This window comes from Talpa europaea (assembly GCF_964194135.1).
Source record: "Talpa europaea genome assembly, chromosome: 2".
In the NCBI taxonomy this organism is placed as follows: Eukaryota; Metazoa; Chordata; class Mammalia; order Eulipotyphla; family Talpidae; genus Talpa; species Talpa europaea.
The window spans coordinates 80,502,184-80,519,622 of record NC_140068.1 but is presented as its reverse complement, the minus strand read 5'-3'; the positions used below and the strand labels follow the sequence as shown (position 1 = coordinate 80,519,622).

The 17,439-nt window shown below is 41.3% G+C and overlaps 1 protein-coding gene across 1 annotated transcript; it reads right to left on the bottom strand.

Annotated features, from left to right (window-relative positions):
- Window positions 1–7,195: 7,195 nt before the first annotated feature.
- LOC311167454 (glutathione S-transferase A2) lies at window positions 7,196–16,365 on the bottom strand (the record flags this gene model as incomplete). Its single annotated transcript, XM_084228475.1, has 6 exons — window positions 7,196–7,321; window positions 8,164–8,295; window positions 9,944–10,085; window positions 11,946–12,078; window positions 12,931–12,982; window positions 16,279–16,365. 6 exons carry the CDS (start codon window positions 16,363–16,365, stop codon window positions 7,196–7,198), a joined length of 672 nt encoding a protein of 223 aa, XP_084084601.1.
- Window positions 16,366–17,439: the final 1,074 nt, after the last annotated feature.

Below are 17,439 nucleotides of genomic sequence, written 5' to 3'. Positions count from 1 at the left end.
CAAGAAGATGTAGCATATATACACAATGGAATATTACTCAGCAATCAAAAAAGATAAACTCATGCAATTTGCAGTATCATGGATGGAGTTGGAAGGGATCATGCTCAGTGAAATAAGCCAGAAAGAAAAAGAAAAATACCAGGTGGCCTCACTCATAGCAGGAATTTAGAAAACCTAAATAAGGGACCAGGAGAAAGACTAATTATAATAAAGTAAAAATCAAAATCAACAAGCAACTATAAATCAGAGACACATTTACGGGGGGAGGAGATGAGGGATTAGGGCCAAAATAAGGGGGGGTGGGAATTATACGGGGAATATAATCAAAATGAAAATGCATACATTGTGCAAAAATGAAAAGCGATGTAAGAATTATATAAAATGAAATAAAATATAAAAAAACATAAATAGTTTAAAAAAAAGAAACCATTAACATTTCTTGCAAGATTTTGTGGCTATAGAATTTATGACAAAAACATGTTTCTCATTCCCCAGTGGATTTATCTCTAAATAAATGTATATCACTTGAAGTTTTAGATATCAAGATGTTTTCAATATTCATATTTTAAATTTGGAATCCAAAAATTCTATTCTTTAGAATTGAACATAATCCTTGGAAACATTCTTAACCAACTCGTCTATCTTAATACTTCTAATTTTGTCTACTGTACTTTCTTTTTAAAAAATCTATCCCCAATATTTATTTATTATTAATTTGTCAGTCATTTGCATGTCTCTATAACTTAAGGGTTACATTCTTACTCCTCCATATGTACACCTTACTCCTCCATATGTACACCTCTTCATTCACCCTCCACCACACCTCCCATGCTTCCTTCCAGTAATCCCCCCTTCCTTCTGGTAACCAGTATTTGTATTTTATAATATACACGGAGGTGTTAATTCTGCTGAGAGAGTAGGAGAAGAAAGCTCACACTAACCTGTGAAGTGTGTGTGATATGGACTAGAGTTTGCAGAGAAGAGTCCTTCAAATCCTCACACTATGTTCCCTTCCCTAGACTAAGGATCAAGTTACTAGGGGAATTAATGTACCTTGCATATTATTTTATCACAATGCATTTCCTAACAAACAGCTTTCTTCAGCTTCCAAATGGGAGGTTTCCATAGACCCACCCAACACTTGGGCAACTGAGAACCGGAGAAACTGGGTGCCTTACACAGACCACACAGTCTTGTTTCTGGTTCACACCTAGTATCTAGTGAGTGTGTGTACCCTAGGAAATAGCTTCTAATACCCTACTTTAAAGATGAGGAAACTTAAATTCAAAGAGATCAAGCAACACTCCAATGCTCACATGTTTGGTTTGTTGGGTTGGTTTAAGCTCTCCTTCTGATCTCCAATCTAGGGTTTTTTCATGCTGTGTGTGACATTTAGACACTCTCTATGCTTCTCTCTCAGACCCTTATTTTTTAATTGTCTTCAGATTCCTTGGGCAGCTAAGGGTTAAAGGGGAAGAGAGAAATATCAAATCCTGAGCTCCTTTCTGTTCACTGATCTTTAGGGACTTGATAAGAAGAAAAACTGATTAGAATGTTCCTTGCTTTACTTTGGCATCCCAAAATAACTAAGTTAGGGCTAGTATATTTCATCTAATAAGGAAATATTCCTTGCAAGGCATCTAATCACAGTAATAAATTAGAAGAGTTAATGACTCTAGGTGTGGTCCTAATTAGTGTTTCTCAGTGAAGAGAGGACAGGTTCTTCTCTTATGAAATACATAAACTTAGTTGTTTGTCTCTGCACCTCAATTTTTTCATCAGAGTAGAGATTGTTATAGCTACATTTGATGACTACTGAGAATGTTAAGTGAGATAATGTCTATAAAGTTCATAATAGAGATCAGCAAATCCAAGATTTTCCTGCTACATTCCTGGGCCATAGGTGAATCTGACAATGATAAGAAAATGTATTATTGAGCAAATGAATATAATAAAGATTCCAGCAGAACTTCCAGCCCAGGTGCAATGAACACTCCAATGCAGGCATCATTAACAAGTTTGCTTACCTACAGCTCCTTCCCTTTCAAGATTCAAGGCCACGGCCTCAGCACTCTTATCTACAAGGTCGGGCAGCCAACCAACTGGTCTCTCTCTCCAAGGCCATCCCTGAATGCCTGCATGTTTCCCTCCTTGCCTCGCCCCCCCCTTGTTTGGGGACTTTGCCACAAATGGTTGTGCCTGCTGAAAAGCGATGTTATCAATGTAACAGATATGGAGACAGTTATGTATAAAAGGAACCCTTGATCTTTAAACGGGTGCTCAGACCTTACAGGGCTACCCTAAGGTAGCCTGGGTCTGGGACCTCATGCATGAGTAATAAAGCTTCTCCTGACCTCACCGTTCCTGAAGTACCGCTTGTTCTTCCTCTGCCTGGGTAAAAGCTAGAATTTATTTCTGCGACAACACATGGGGTAGAACATGTGTTTCTTTCAAATTTCCTCTACTATAACTTCAAACATCCACAGCTCTCACTCAGTGAGCAACTCTGTGTGCCAAGGATGATGGTTGGTAGGAAACAAGAGGGGGGCCTGATTTGGCCCCTGCGCTAAAGGAGTTTACCTCTAGTGAGAAAAACAAGCTTGGGGATGACTGACAACTCACAGAGGGCCCAGCAGTGACTTCCTTTCATTGACTTTGACCCAACTACCATAATCCTCTTAGTGAAAGCAAGGTGGGAAGGCTGCCAGAATGAGAAGTTGAGGGAGCGTCCAGCCTGCCAGGGGGGTCCTGCCTCCAGGGCAGCATTATGGCTTCCAGCTCAGTGATTCAGCTACCTGGGTTGTCTTCCCTGCCATCCTGCAAGTTAGGACCAAGCAGAATCCTCCCCAAACATTGTTCTCTCTGTACAGCACCTTTGCAAAGTGCTTTTCCTCATTGTCACTTCACTATTTTCTCCCATAGGTACTGTTTTCTCTGCCAGTGAATTCTGCTCTGTACTGGAGGGCTCCACATTTTCACTCACTCTCACTTCAATGCTCAGCCTCTTCTCTAGAAGACATTAAGTGTTAACCCACAAGAGAAGTGTCTGCTCCTACATCCTAATTGAATGACTCCTTCATACTAGCAGGTGAATCTCTTGCTTTTTAAAAGCTATATTTATGCTCTCGTGATGAGTGAGTTTTCATCAAGACACCCTGAGTTTGGGATTATGAGAAGTTATGTTATTCATGATTCTTAACTGGGGTGATTTTGTTCTGCCTTTGAGATTTGTTGTGCCTGGAGGCATTTTTGGTCCTCAAACCTGAAAGGGCAATCCTACAAGATGAGATAGAAGGACACAGAGGTGGAGGTGGGGGATTGTGTCTTCCATGTGCATCCAAAAGCTCTTCATCCCCTAGTCATTCTACATTTGATCCAATTTTTTTTCTTTTTATTGGTATTTTTTTCGAAATAGCTTCTGTTTGGTTATGGTTTGTTAGTATGTCTATGTAATCTTTCAGAGTAAAGTATATTGTCATTTTTGAAAAACACAGTAATTTTCTGATCCAGTTTCACCTTTCATTCTACTCTCTGAACTGTCAGTAGCATGGATAGAACTTTATCCACCTGTGTTCTTTCTACAAGCACAGATGAAATGAAAAGAATAAGTGAGAAGATTAATCTTAAATTTTCTAACAGTACTAAAGAAGTGGCAATTTCCTGTGAAAATTGGAAATAAACTATTGCTGTAGTCATCTTAAAGATGTTAAGCTTATTCCTTAAAACAAATTAAATGTATGTTTTGATATAAATAATTTAAATCCAAAAACCAAGAAAGAGAAGAATAGTAGACAAGTTCCCACTACAGAGTATCACCCAGACTCAAAGTCAGTAGCCCACAGTTGAGGAACCCTGTTCCAACCAGTCTCCAGGTTTGCCATGAATTGTTTGAACCCCAGAAAGAACTGAACTTTCCTGTTAGATAATCAGGCCAAGACTGCATTAAAATTTATCTCAGCTGACATTCAGACTAATTTATTCCTAATGTGATAAATCTTAATTTAAATTATTAATTAGTAATATAATAATATTTAATCATATAATAATTAATTTAAATAATATAATATAAATTAAATTTTTTAGTCTCACAATTCTTATTAGCTGTGTGTTCACTATCTCTATAAAATAACTTTTCCATAAGCAACTACCCTACCACTTCCACTATAATATTCTCAGATTGTCTAAATTGGGATCATTTCTTTTGCACCTTATAGAGTTAATTTTTCTTATATCTGTGCTATTAAACTAAAGTCTCCAGTTTCACATTTCAATAAAATTAGTTTCAACTGCAACTACAAAGACTCCTGAACTGTCACCTAAGTCCACCGAGAAGGCACACAGTATGTCAAACAACTTTTTTTGTGCCAGAGAAATATTTTAAATTACCCATCTAATGACCAAGATATGAGGCAATGGGTGAAGATTTAGATCATTACTTACCTTATTAAAGTCTGTCTCCCACTGGCTCAGCAGCTCAATGCCTACTGCTCTGGGTTTAGAGCTATTTCACAATTAATGACTTCCCTCTGAAGCTACTAAAGGGTAGAGTCCGGTCAGGGGAAAGTCACTCCCTCATTGTTCAAGGGCCACAAGGAAAAAGTGCCACATCATCCTGGTATCACTGAACTACTGGTGAATACATGTTCCTTTTCGAGGCTGGCAATAGATGATTGAAAAAACTTTTTTTGATTACTTGGACGCTCTCTGCCTGTCAGTGTGTCATGGCATTTTTGAAGAAATTCACTGTAAGGGTTTCATACATGAACGCAATGACTGAGGCAGATAAAAATCTGTACTGTGAAGAACGGCACATATCAAAAAATCTAGCAATAGCAAATGTTGGCGAGGATGTGGTGAAAAAGGAACTCTCCTACATTGCTGGTGGGAGTTCAAACTGGTCCAACCACTTTGGAAAGCTGTCTGGAGGTTCCTCAGTCTACTAAAAATGGAGCTACCATAGGACCTAGCAATTCCAATCCTAGGGATCTACCCAAAGGACACAAAAACATTGATTCAAAAGAACACCTGTACCCCTGTGATTATTGCAGAACTATTTCCAATAGGTAAAACCTGGAAACAACCCAAATGCACAAAAATAGATGACTGGATCAAGAAGATGTGGTATATATACACAATTGAATATTACTCAGCAAGCAAAAAAGATAAATTCATGCCATTCGCAGCAATATGGATGGAGCTAGAAGGAATTATGCTCAGTGAAATAAGTCAGAAGGAAAAAGAAAAATATCAGATGGTTTCACTTATAGCAGGAATATAGGGGAACCAAATAAGACATCAGAGTAAAAAAATAATAATACAAAACACAATAAAACAAAAACAGACAATTATAAATCAGAGGCATCCTGCAGGGGAGGAGGAGGGAGAGAGATTAGAGGGAGGGAGGAAGGAGCACAGAGTACTGAGGTGATGGTGCACAGGTACATTGAGGAAGGAAATTCTATGGGGACTACACCTGAGGGTGGGGGAAGCAAATATTGTTTAAAGATGAACAATGATGTAAAAAAAAGAAAAAAGAAAAAAGAAAGTAAACCTGTACTGTGAACTAAGCAGGAACAGATGTCAGTAAAGAGCAAGTGGTCTGGAAACTTTCATAATGAATTGCAGAAGAGATGACAGATGCCTGGGTCAATGTGATTTTTGAGTACATAGGAAATAATGTCTTAATATAGGTGTGTCCTAAGTAGGGTAGGGAACATACTTATATGGAAAAGTAATCACTTTTATCTGAAATTTATATGTAAGTGTAAGGTATCCTGTATTTTATCTGCTGTCTGGCAACCCTACTTGTATACATTTTCCTGTTTTCCACACTCAAATGCTTGCCTTTGGGACTTTGCCCAAGCTATTTGTACCTTGGGCTAGGATGCATTTCCCATAGTATGTCTTCTCTTACATTATTTTGACATTATGTTTAATATCAGTTTCTCCCATTGACATGGTATTCTAGAAGTAGGACATTCATCTTCTATTTAGTCAAGTTTCCTGAGTCAGGCACAGGCCTTGGCACAAAGTAGAAGTTCAAGAAATAACATAGCTTCTAAAAATTATTACATGAAAATCTCTAGCAATAGAACAGCAGAGGGAATAGTATAGTAAATCCTGATGTACCCACACCCTTCAACAATTGCCAACAACCTTTTCTCACATACCCTGTGGTGGGTGATCCAGCAACATGTGAATGTGACCTTGTTGGGGAAATGGATCCTTGGATATGTATTTCAGTTAGGGAATTTGAGATGGTGCTGGGTTATCCAGATAGATCCTAAATCCAATGACCAGTATCCTTATAGCAGAGGAGAAAACACAGAGGATGAGTGAAATGAAGATGGAGGCACAGTCTGAAGCAAGGAGGTCATCAGGGAAGGGAAACAAAGACGCAAAAAGCCACCAGAGGCAGGGAGGGGTTCCTCCTGAGTCTCCCAAGGCAAAGCAGGCCAGCCAACACCTTTGGATTTCTGGTCTTCAAAGTGGAGAGAATATATTATATTGTTTAAACATTCTGCTGCTTAACCTGTAGCAGCAAGTGGATAGAGCAACCAGGAGGAAATAGTATGGAATTCCTTTGAAGAATTCCACTACCATGGAATTCTTTTGAAGGAAATCCTAGAATGTATATGCCGTATCAAAAAATTTAGTATGTTGGGGCCTCCCTGGTGGTGCAGGGGATTGAGTCTCAGCATTGTGGAGCTGTTGGCGGCTACTGCAGCACAAGCTAGATCCCCGGTCAGGGGCTGACCCATACGGTGCAGCAGACCTCTCCTGTCTCACCTGCTGCTCCCCTCAGCAGTGTATTTTGTCAGTCTGCCTATTCTGCTCCCCGCTTTGCCTCTGGTGGATCCTCTCACCCCCCGCATCTCTGGCCTGCGTATGCATAAATAAATAAAAATAAATCTTTGAAAAAAAAATTTTGGTATGTTGCTAGCTCTAGAAAATTCAAGAAAGAATTCCAAGAGACAGGATAGAAAAAGATTGAAAATGTGATTTTTTTATTTGAAACTCATGAAAAAGAATGAATTACATCTAAGTATGTTCATTGGAAGTTTACTATTTGTCACTAAAACATTGGAATTCTTTATTAGTTTCATACTAGCCAGAATCTACAGTAGGTAAATCTCTCCATTATTGCAAATCTTCAGAAGATTGGTCCTCAGTGTGTGGGGTGACTATGCCCGCTTTATTTAATATTGAAAATCTTCTTTGCTTCTTCTAACGCTTTCTCATCTACGGGAGGCTTCCTCTGACTTCCAGGCTGCAGAAACTTCTTCACATTCGGGAGGCTGCTGACTCTGGCTTTCAGGGCCTGCAATGCACAAGAGCAAGCTTCAGCGAGAAGCCAACCCCTGCCCATCGTTAGCACAGGCCAGGACCTCTCAGACCCTCCCCTCCACCAGCACCACCAGGAGTTGGGAAGCAGACACCAGTGAGAAAGAAGATCAGAGGGGAAACTCCAGCTCAATACTCATTACTGAAGACGACTCTTGGTTTCAGACTGTTTCAGACTATTCAGCTCACATCCTCCCCCTCTCCTTCCCTGCACGGAAACCTTGAGACTCTTCCTTTTATGCAATACAAGGACAGGTAGTGTGTCTGTGAGACTCCACACAGATAAAGTCTCCACAGGGGAATAATGAAGACACAGCAAAACTGGGCTGGATCCAAACACAGAAAATATAAAGGGAAGCCCTGAGAGCTGAGAGACAGAGAGAGACAGAGAAAGGTGGGGGGGGGGGGGCGCTGTGAGAGAGACCACAGCATCTGAAAGGGGGAGCAGGAGCTGAGGGAAGGAGACCTGCACACACTGACTCGGGTGGAAACACAAGCACACACTTGGAATAAAGGGGACCCCAGAGGAACCAGGACAGAAACCCTCTTGGAACAGGACCTGGGAGAGAGAGGCTGAGCCTGGGCCCTTCTTAGAAAACCTCAGTCACTCTCCTTGGGGAAGCATCCATCTCCAATTTCCTCACAAAACACAATTCTTTTCATGCCTCAGATCAGGGACTGAGAGCAGACTTGGAAGCCTGGGCCAGAGTGAAGGCCGGGACAATACCGGGGAGTTTGGTCACCAGGCCAAGAGTCCAAATCTGAGATCCCAAGATGGGAGATGTAGACCTTCCCCTCTGAGGACTGTGGGGGCATCACCTTCAGCAGAGGGAAGTTGGCCAGAAGACTGGAGTCAAACTCTTCCAGGTAGTAGAGAAGTTCAACCAGGTGAATGTCAACCCTGCTCAGCTTGTTGCCAACCAGGTAGTCTTGTCCGTGGCTCTTCAACACCTGGGCAATGTGAGGAATCAGGTCATGAACTCAGGACAGGGGGCTGCTCCTCACCTGGTATCTCCTGGCCGACAGTCCCGAATCCCTGCCCACTAGGTGGGGGTGGAGCCTGAGACCTTTTCACCAACTGACCAGTGAGACACAGGCAGGAGTGCTGGTTCTTTGTCCTCAGGTATAGCCCAAACTTTCATTTCCTTTTCACTATGGCACCTATTAACCAAAGCTGCCACTGATGCAACTGATGTCTGCAACTTGCTTTGTATTATATTAAAAAACAGTTTGATTGCTAGAGAGAGGGATTGAGAAATGAGATATGATAAACAAAATAGAAGGTTGATTTTGGTATCCACATGTCGGGTAGGTCAATGTTCACTGTATTATTTCTTTCAACTTTTATTGACCTCTGATTTTCCTATCAAAACATTGGGAAAATATTTGGCATTAAAATATTCAGTCAACATGGGAGTCATAGAAAGAAAATACACTCATGGCACCAACAATAACATTTTGGTAAATCCCTTTCAGATTATGTGGGCATAAAGATGTCTGAGTAACTATTAGTAAAGATAATAACATCAAAACCTATATTAGAGTATATTTTTCATTTATATTATCATGGGGCTTTTGACTTCAAAATATAGATGAATTAAGTACAATGAATGAAGAGCTTGTCAAGGGGATTTGTCTAAACTCTCACCCCACAAAGGCCAGCAGATTGTATTTTCTCATTAGGATTTAATTCTTCCCTCCTTAAATAGGAACTGACAAAGTGCAATAAATTAGAATTTGTTGAGTAAATGAAATTATCTAATGCTTGATAAGAAAGGAATGGCAGTGTTATTACTTTCACTTACAGGTAAGACTCCTGCACTTTTTTGGTTCATATTTTTTAATTTACATGATTGCAGGAAGTTTTGATCTTGAAAACTTCTGTTAACTTCAAAGAGAAAAACAACTAAAATATATTCTATATACATAAAGGTGGTACTTCCTTAGTTTACTTGGCTTTCCGATAAATTCTGACATGCCCAAATCTGTAGATTTTCTTTATCCTTCTACATCTCTTTCTCTCCACCCCACTGCCCCCACTTCTGTCAGACACACGGCATCCATCTCTGAAACGCCGCCATATTCTCCTGATGGGAGCAGGCCTCAGGCTTCCTGCCCATGTTGCCTGAATATTTTCTGATCATAGGTGGACCCTACCCCTCTTGCAGAACACCCCACATGCAGCCCTGTGGGAGCTGCTCCAATCTCTTGTGGCTCTCAGAGCCTTGCCCAGCCCAAGCTCTGACATTGTCCAGGAATTCCTACCCAAGGGAGAAACCACCCCACCTCCACCTGTCACACCGCCCGGGCCCACTTGGGTGCCAATACCAGCAGTTCTTCCCACTGTTTCCCATGAACATAGTTCCTCAATCTCCACATACTCTGGGTCCTAGGAAGTTGAAATCTTGCTGAAAAGTATATGTTGGCAAAACCAGAAGCAACCTGTCTTCATGCTCAATTTTTATAAAATGCCTTGAGACTCAGCTGCTGCATTAATTAGGGTCCAGAAGATTCAGTGGAAGTGGTCAGGGCCCCAGGATGCCCAGGCACTACTATTCTTTCTCCTCTAATGTCAGCACCCACTGAACAGCCCACTTACCTTCTCAAAGGCAGGCAGGTAGCGGTTTGTTGTTCTCTCTCTTATCAGGGCCATCTTGGCATCCTTTTGATCAGGTGGGCACAGTGGAAGAGTCATAATCATTTCACTCAAATCAGCCACACCTTCGCCATACATGTCAATCCTGAAGGAAGAAAATGACCAAATTGTCGAATGTCCCCTGTGTCTGACTTTATAAATTAAACAGGTAAAAGAATGAGGCCTCAGGAGGTGGCAAAATAATTCACCTCCACTGGGCGCATTTTTAGAAGCCAGATGTTATTTATTTATTTATTTGTTTTACAAATTACATTTCTCTCTAAAACAAGTTGCCGAGGTAGACATGTTCTGAAAGTTTGGTTATACACGCATGGTGACCTGTGCGGAATCACAGACATAAGAGACGTGGCTGGAATCCTGCAAGTCACTGGTGATACTGTGCTTCGGGTTGCCTGCTCTGCTGCGGTTGGTTCTGTGCACACACTTGTGGGGCTCCTATGTCTAAAGACCTGCTGTTGAATAATCTTCAGAGGGAGTCCTGCAGAGCCACTGCCCTGTACCTCCCTCTCTCATCGTGTCACACCAGCCGGGTCCATTTAGATGCCCCATGGTGGAATTCTTTCCATTATTTCTATAGGACATGGAGCCACATTTCTCTACATATTGTTACCCAACTTTGACTTCATCGGTATTTCTCGAGTCAACCTAAAATACCCTCTGAAACGGAGCAATTCTTTAAATAGTTTTAACCAGCGCATATCATGGAGGCCATTTCTCTTTTGTTCCAAAGTGTATTTTCTACATACTTGTAAAAATACCAGCTTTATTGAAGTATGTTTACATACCTTAATTGTCACCTTTTAAAATGTACTATTCAGTAGTTTTTAGTACATTCTGAAACCACCACCATATTCCAATTCCAGAACATTTTATCATGTCCAAAACAAATCCTGTGGCCTTGAATGCCACTCCACATTTGCTCCCCACTCCAGCCCCAAGTAACCGCCCAACTACTCTTTGTATGTGTGGGTTTGACTGGAAAGTTCATATAATTGGAATCATGTGGTCTTTCTGTCTGTTTTCTCTTGTTTAGCAAAATATTTCATAGTTCACCCATGTGGTAGCATGCACCACTACTTCATTCCTTTTTGTGGGCAGATAATATTCCAGTGTATGACTATAACACCCTTTTTTTATCCGTTATCAGTTATGGAATGTTTCTGTTTCAGCTTATTGAGTATTATGAGAAATGCTGTTATGGATATTGGTGTACAAGTTTTAGCGTGGATGCATTTTTTTAATCTTTTGAGTGTATACCTAATAGTGGACAATTAAGTCATACTCATGCTTAACTTTTGGATTAACCGCCAATATTCTTTAATTTAATATTCTTAAATTTCAATCTTGTGGTTCCTTTTTAATAAGGAGGAGACCCCAAGATATAGTTGTATTGAGAAAATCTAGCTGCTTCAATCTTTTATCAAAATGCTCAATGTAACCCCAGTCTCTTGAATTTCAGACTTTACTAAGCCATTTCAAGTAGACAGAGTATATAACTGGCTATTAAGTTATGTCTGGTCATTATTATGAAATTACTAGCATTTGAGAATCAGCTCTTTGGGGTTTTTTTCTTCCAGTCCTTCTCCAGATACTCAGATGCTTTCTCTCTTGTCTCTAGCTAGTGGCTAGAGTCCAGCTTCTGAAGGCCCGCGCATCTAGGGTGTGATTTGTCCATCTTCCTGACTGCACAATTCATCGGTCTTTAGAAACCTCTATCATTTGCTATATCTGTGGACTGCATCATGGACTACATGCCTGAAATACCTGGTGGAATCCCTCATCCTCAGAGCTCTCTGCTTTATAGGACCTCACTCTCTCTCTCTCTCTCTAAGTTCTGTATTGCTTGCTGCCATGGTCATGCTCATTACCATGGTCATGCTCACTTGAGAAAGGGCCTAAACTGTCCCTATTAATCATTGATGAAGTAACTAAAAAAATACCGTACAGGGCTCTCTCCTTTATGTCTTTCCCATAGAGATTGTACTTGGTGGCAATGTAGTTGAGAATGGCTCTGGTCTGGATCAGCTTCATCCCATCAATTTCAACCATTGGTACTTGCTGGAACAACAAACTCCCATCTTTCAAAAAAAAAAAAACAGACAAAAAATAGCATGAAATGTTTATGGATCACATTATGTTAGAATGAAAATTATGGATATAATGAAGCTATAATGAAACTAAATTGCCTGGTAATGCTTTAATTAGATACGTTTGTTTTTATCTTCCTATAGTCTTTCTTTTTCTTATTAATATACCATTTACTTTTCACTCAATTATTTCATTTGTCTTTTGATTTGGTTAGTCCTTTGTAATTTTGTGGTAATTTATCTCCGTGCATATTTTAGAAATTGGAGAGGCTACAACAGGGCAACCATCCAGATGCCCTTTCAAATGTCCAATTCCCAGAGCAAGTGTCAGAGAATCGTCTCGTGTAAGGCAGGTTTTGAGGGAGATGTCTATATACGGGACTCTCTCCCTACTATTCAAAGTCTTCAGCATTGCTCAGATATTATTACCTTGCAAGAGCGTGTAAGAGAAAAGAGCTCAAGTACGTGCCTGGGTCTGTGTCCTGTTTTTCACTCTAATGCATGTGTTTGACTGTGTTTGACTGTATTTGACTGTGTCTGGGATCCTGGGACTCATACAGCTCACTCATGGTGCAGAGAAGGAGGAACATGGAAGAGAGGACAGCACCCAATACTCTAGGGAAGATCTTTTAGCAAATAATCAAGGAGTTCTAGTTTATTTCACTTCTGGGTGAACTGTAAGACCTGTTTCAGGAGCCCCACCCTTAAGTTTTGAGCCCTTTCTCCTGTCTATCACCCCTAACTACCAGCCTATACCCATAAAGGCAATGCCTGGTGTTAAAACCTCAATTTACAACTTCTTCTAGATATTCTCATAAGAGCAATTTATGTACATGTTCTTACCACTTTTTAACTTTTGCAGGTCTTCTGGAGATTGTATAAATTTTTCTTCAAACTGCAAAGCAGACACAGTAAATGTTATTTCATTACATAACACTGTAGAATTTGAATGTCCCCATCCGATACCTGATATGAAGATAAGACTTCTGAACTTGGCAGGGTACACAGAATAACACAGCATGGCTATTGAGATGCTTAGATTAGACCCATTAAGAAAACAGCATGCGTTGCACAAGTGACTGCTTGTTCTTGCAGGTTCAGTTCACCTCCACAATATTTCTACTTATTGTTAATTGGGACTTGAATGGGAGGGAGTATCACTGGAAGAGGGGATTGGGAAGTTCTTCTAGTTATGTAATTCTAATATCTCAGGAAGGTCTGTCCTCCAGGACAGGACAAGTGTGTGTCCCCTAGCATGGGGTACACCATGGTGCCAGTGACCAGCTAACATACTGCTACCAGGGTGCCTCTTTTTTTTTTATTATTTTTTTTTATACAGGCACGCTTTATTTATTTATTTATTTTATTTGTTTGTTTGTTTTGTTTATACATGCACTGGGTACAGTCAGAAGCGCGGGAGGGTGAGAGAATTCACCAGAGCCAGAGCAGGGAGCAGAGCAGGCAGAAGGACCGAAGTACACTGCTGAGGGGAGCAGCGGGCGGCAGGAGAGATCTGCGCACCATGTGGGACCCTCCTCCAGTGGCCGGGGAGCAGCCGGGGATCGAACCGGCACCGCAGAGGCTGCGGGCAGCTTCGCAACCCAGCGCTCAACCGCTGCGCCACCGGGGAGGCCCCCAGGGTGCCTCTTATATAAATTACATCACTCCATTCCATTTTATATTTCTAAAAGAGTCTTTATGGGAAAAATGGGAATTATTCTATTTCTTACCTGCTTGGTGTAAGTATGTGCATATATGATCCTATAGGGTTAGAATATAGATAGTGATATGTGTGTAGAAATTACAAAGTGGCAGGGTGGCCGAGGTGAAATGGAGTTGGCAAGCGTGATCTTGTCAGGCTAATAGAGATCAATAAGATGTGAGGATCAGCCTTTGACACAAAGAAATAGAATTTCTCGGGCCTCCCCTGGTGGCACAGCGGTTGAGCGCTGGGCTGCGAAGCTGCCCGCAGCCTCTGCAGCACTGGTTCTATCCCCGGCCGCCAGCGAGGGTCCCACATGGCGCGCAGACTTCTCCTGCTGCACCCGCTGCTCCCCTCAACAGTGTATTTCGTCAGTCTGGCCTGTTCTGTTCCCCACTCTGGCTCTGGTGAATTCTCTCACCCTCCCGCGCTTCTGATTGTACCCAGTGCTTGTATAAATAAATAAATAAATCTTTAAAAAAAAAAAAAAGAAATAGAATTTCTCACCAAGGACCTCTGGTAATTCCTTGGCCAACTACTGTCTTCGGTGAAACTGTGATGCACAAGAGGAAGCCTGAGATGCTTTCTCCATCACCTCAACTTCACCCACCTGTGCTAACCTCATCCTGACCATAGCCTCTGAACACATCCCTGAACCCTAAATCTGAAGTCTGACTACAGTGAAAATAGGTTATTGGCTAATAAGAGGGAACAATCTGGGCTTCCCTGGTGGCATGGGATTAAAGTCTCAAGCTATCACCAGCCACTGCTGCATGAGTTCAATCCCCAGCCAGGAAGCTCACCCACATGGTGCAGCAGACCTCTCCTGTCTTCCCTGCTGCTCCCCTCAGCAGTGTATTTCAGTAGACCCCACCTGTTCGGCTCCCCACTCTGTCTCTCGCTAATCATCTCCCCCCACACCTCTGGCCTATATTCCAGTTCTTGTATGCATAAATAAAATAAATCTTTTTTAAAAAAGAGGATACAATCTGGAATGACATGCTATATTTGTATTTTTTGTGTACTTGTTTCTTCATGGCTAAAGTCCATGAAGCACTTAGAAAGTGTAATTGCAAGGTTTAGGTAAACAATTGGTTATGAAATTGATGGGAGAAGACTATTAGTAACCTTTGCAGGATGCTGCCTCACCTGAAACCCACGTTTGCTGCTCTCACTTGGGGAATAAGATCTTCTAAGTTTTCCATGACTCTTCCCAGGAAAACTCTCAGAGTTCTGGACTCCTCTATCTATCTAGAGCCCTCCAGAGAGAGCCCTCTATCTAGACTGGGAAGTCTTTCTCAGTGATACCTCTAAAGGGCAGCACTCAACAGAGACCTAGCTGTTTTTACATTAAAATGCTTGGATATCTTCCTAGGGGCCTCCACTACTCCTTTGAATTACTTGTATGCATCTTCTCTACAAGTAAGCTACCTGAGGGGAGGAACATGTCTGTCTTGTTCATCCATGTATCTGCAGGACGTAGCACAGAACCTAGCACTTAGAGCTACTCAACAAAACCGTTGCTGAGTGGATGTATTGTACTTTTAACTGGCAGCTTGTTACAATTTATTCCTCCCAATATTTCTAGTTGCATATACCTTTATGTTCTAATATTATATATGTTTATCCTCTTTAATGGACGTTTTTAGCAGGTATAAAGTCATAATGATCTTTTTTATACTCTTCACCCAATTTTAAGAGAATTACCAACTAAAGCCAATTGCTTAGGCCATCAACATACCTACCCACTCTTCTTTTCTTACTAAATTGAAGTAAATTCTTATTTCTTTTTTTTTTAAGATTTTATTTATTTATTTATTTGTTTGTTTGTTTGTTTGTTTGTTCATTTATTTATTTATACAAGCACTGGGTACAGTCAGAAGCGCGGGAGGGTGAGAGAATTCACCAGAGCCAGAGCAGGGAGCAGAACAGGCAGAAGGACCGAAGTACACTGCTGAGGGGAGCAGCAGGCGGCAGGAGAGGTCTGCGCGCCATGTGGGACCCTCCTCTGGTGGCCGGGGAGCAGCCAGGGATCGAACCGGCGCTGCAGAGGCTGCAGGCAGCTTTGCAGCCCAGCGCTCAACCGCTGCGCCACCAGGGAGGCCCAATTCTTATTATTTCACCCCTAAATAGTTCATGTATATTTCTAACACATGAGAATTATGTTGAAAATAACTACCAAAATACACCTAAAATCATACCTAAAAATTAACAATAATTATCTCATATTCAATCAAGTTTCTAATTATTTTGTGTGTCATGAATGATATTTATAATTTGTTGAGATCCAAATCCTATTAAGGTCCATGCATTATGATTATTGGTTGTTTCTTTTGCTTCCTTTTTATATAGTTAATTGTTCTTGAACTCTTCTCTGGGCATAATTACATAAATTTTCATTTGGTGAAAAAGTACATTTATTTCTATATGGGTATTTTTTATTTAAGGCAAAACAGGATCTAACTTAAGTGACCTCACTCAGAACCTACCTCCACTCCAGCTGCAGCCAGGAGCCACCGGATGCACTCCATTCTGCCTCGTCCGTTGAAGTAGTGAAGCTTGGGCTTCCCCGCCATGATGGCTGTCTCTCAGTTTCTCTAAACCTGAACAAATGAGATCACAGATGCAAATATTATCATGCGCATTCAAACACAAGGCGTGTTATCTGCCTTCTTCATGGCAGAGCAGAAGGAGTCTCACGAAGGTCCTCTGTGATCACAGTCTCACCTGCAGTGGCCAGCATCACAAAATTGCCTTACACCACTCTTTGCTTGCCACTTATACTCACTCCATGAAGATAGAGAAGCATGGCTGCCACACAGGTGAAGGACCTGGAAGCTCCTGGGGGCCCTTGAAGGTAGAGGATTTCATTGACAGGTAAGAGGAGGGAGGAGCCAGTCTTCAGCCCCATTTGCTGCACTTGTGCAAAAGCATTAGCTGGAGCTGACTGCCTTGCCTGTTTCCAAAACCTTCTAAATTCTCTCCACATAAGCATGTGTTTGTTCCCTTTTTTTCTATTGAAATTCTCTATTTTTTCCTCTTCTGGGTAAATTTTGTTCTACAATGGAGAATAAGGGATGTCTGTGCACTCACCATATAGCACATGGAAACGTGTTTTTAGTGCCTACTCCATAATGGATATTACCTGACTTTTAACCCTCACTTTATTTTCATAAAAATTACTTGAGATAGATTCTACTCTTATTCTGTTTATAGTTGGGAATTTTGATGTTGGTCGAGGTTAAAGCAATTGGCCTAACATAAATGGTGAACCTAGAATTCAAATACACTTATTTGACACCAAGTACTTAGAGCTTCTTCATACAGTGTTCTATAAACTATGGATTGGGATCCCGCTGTGTTGTGAGATCAAGACAATGGGTTCTGAATGGCACTTTTCTTTCTTTTTTTTTTTTAAAGATTTATTTATTTATTTATTTATACAAGCACTGAGTATAGTCAGAGGGTGAGACAATTCACCAGAGCCAGTGGGGAGAGCAGAGCAGGCAGACTGACGAAGTACACTGCTGAGGGGAGCAGCGGGCAGCAAGAGAGGTCTGCACGCCATGTGGGACCCTCGCCCAGTGGCTGGGAATCGAACAGGCGCTACAGAGGCTGCGGGCTGCCTCGCAAGCCAGCGCTCAACCGCT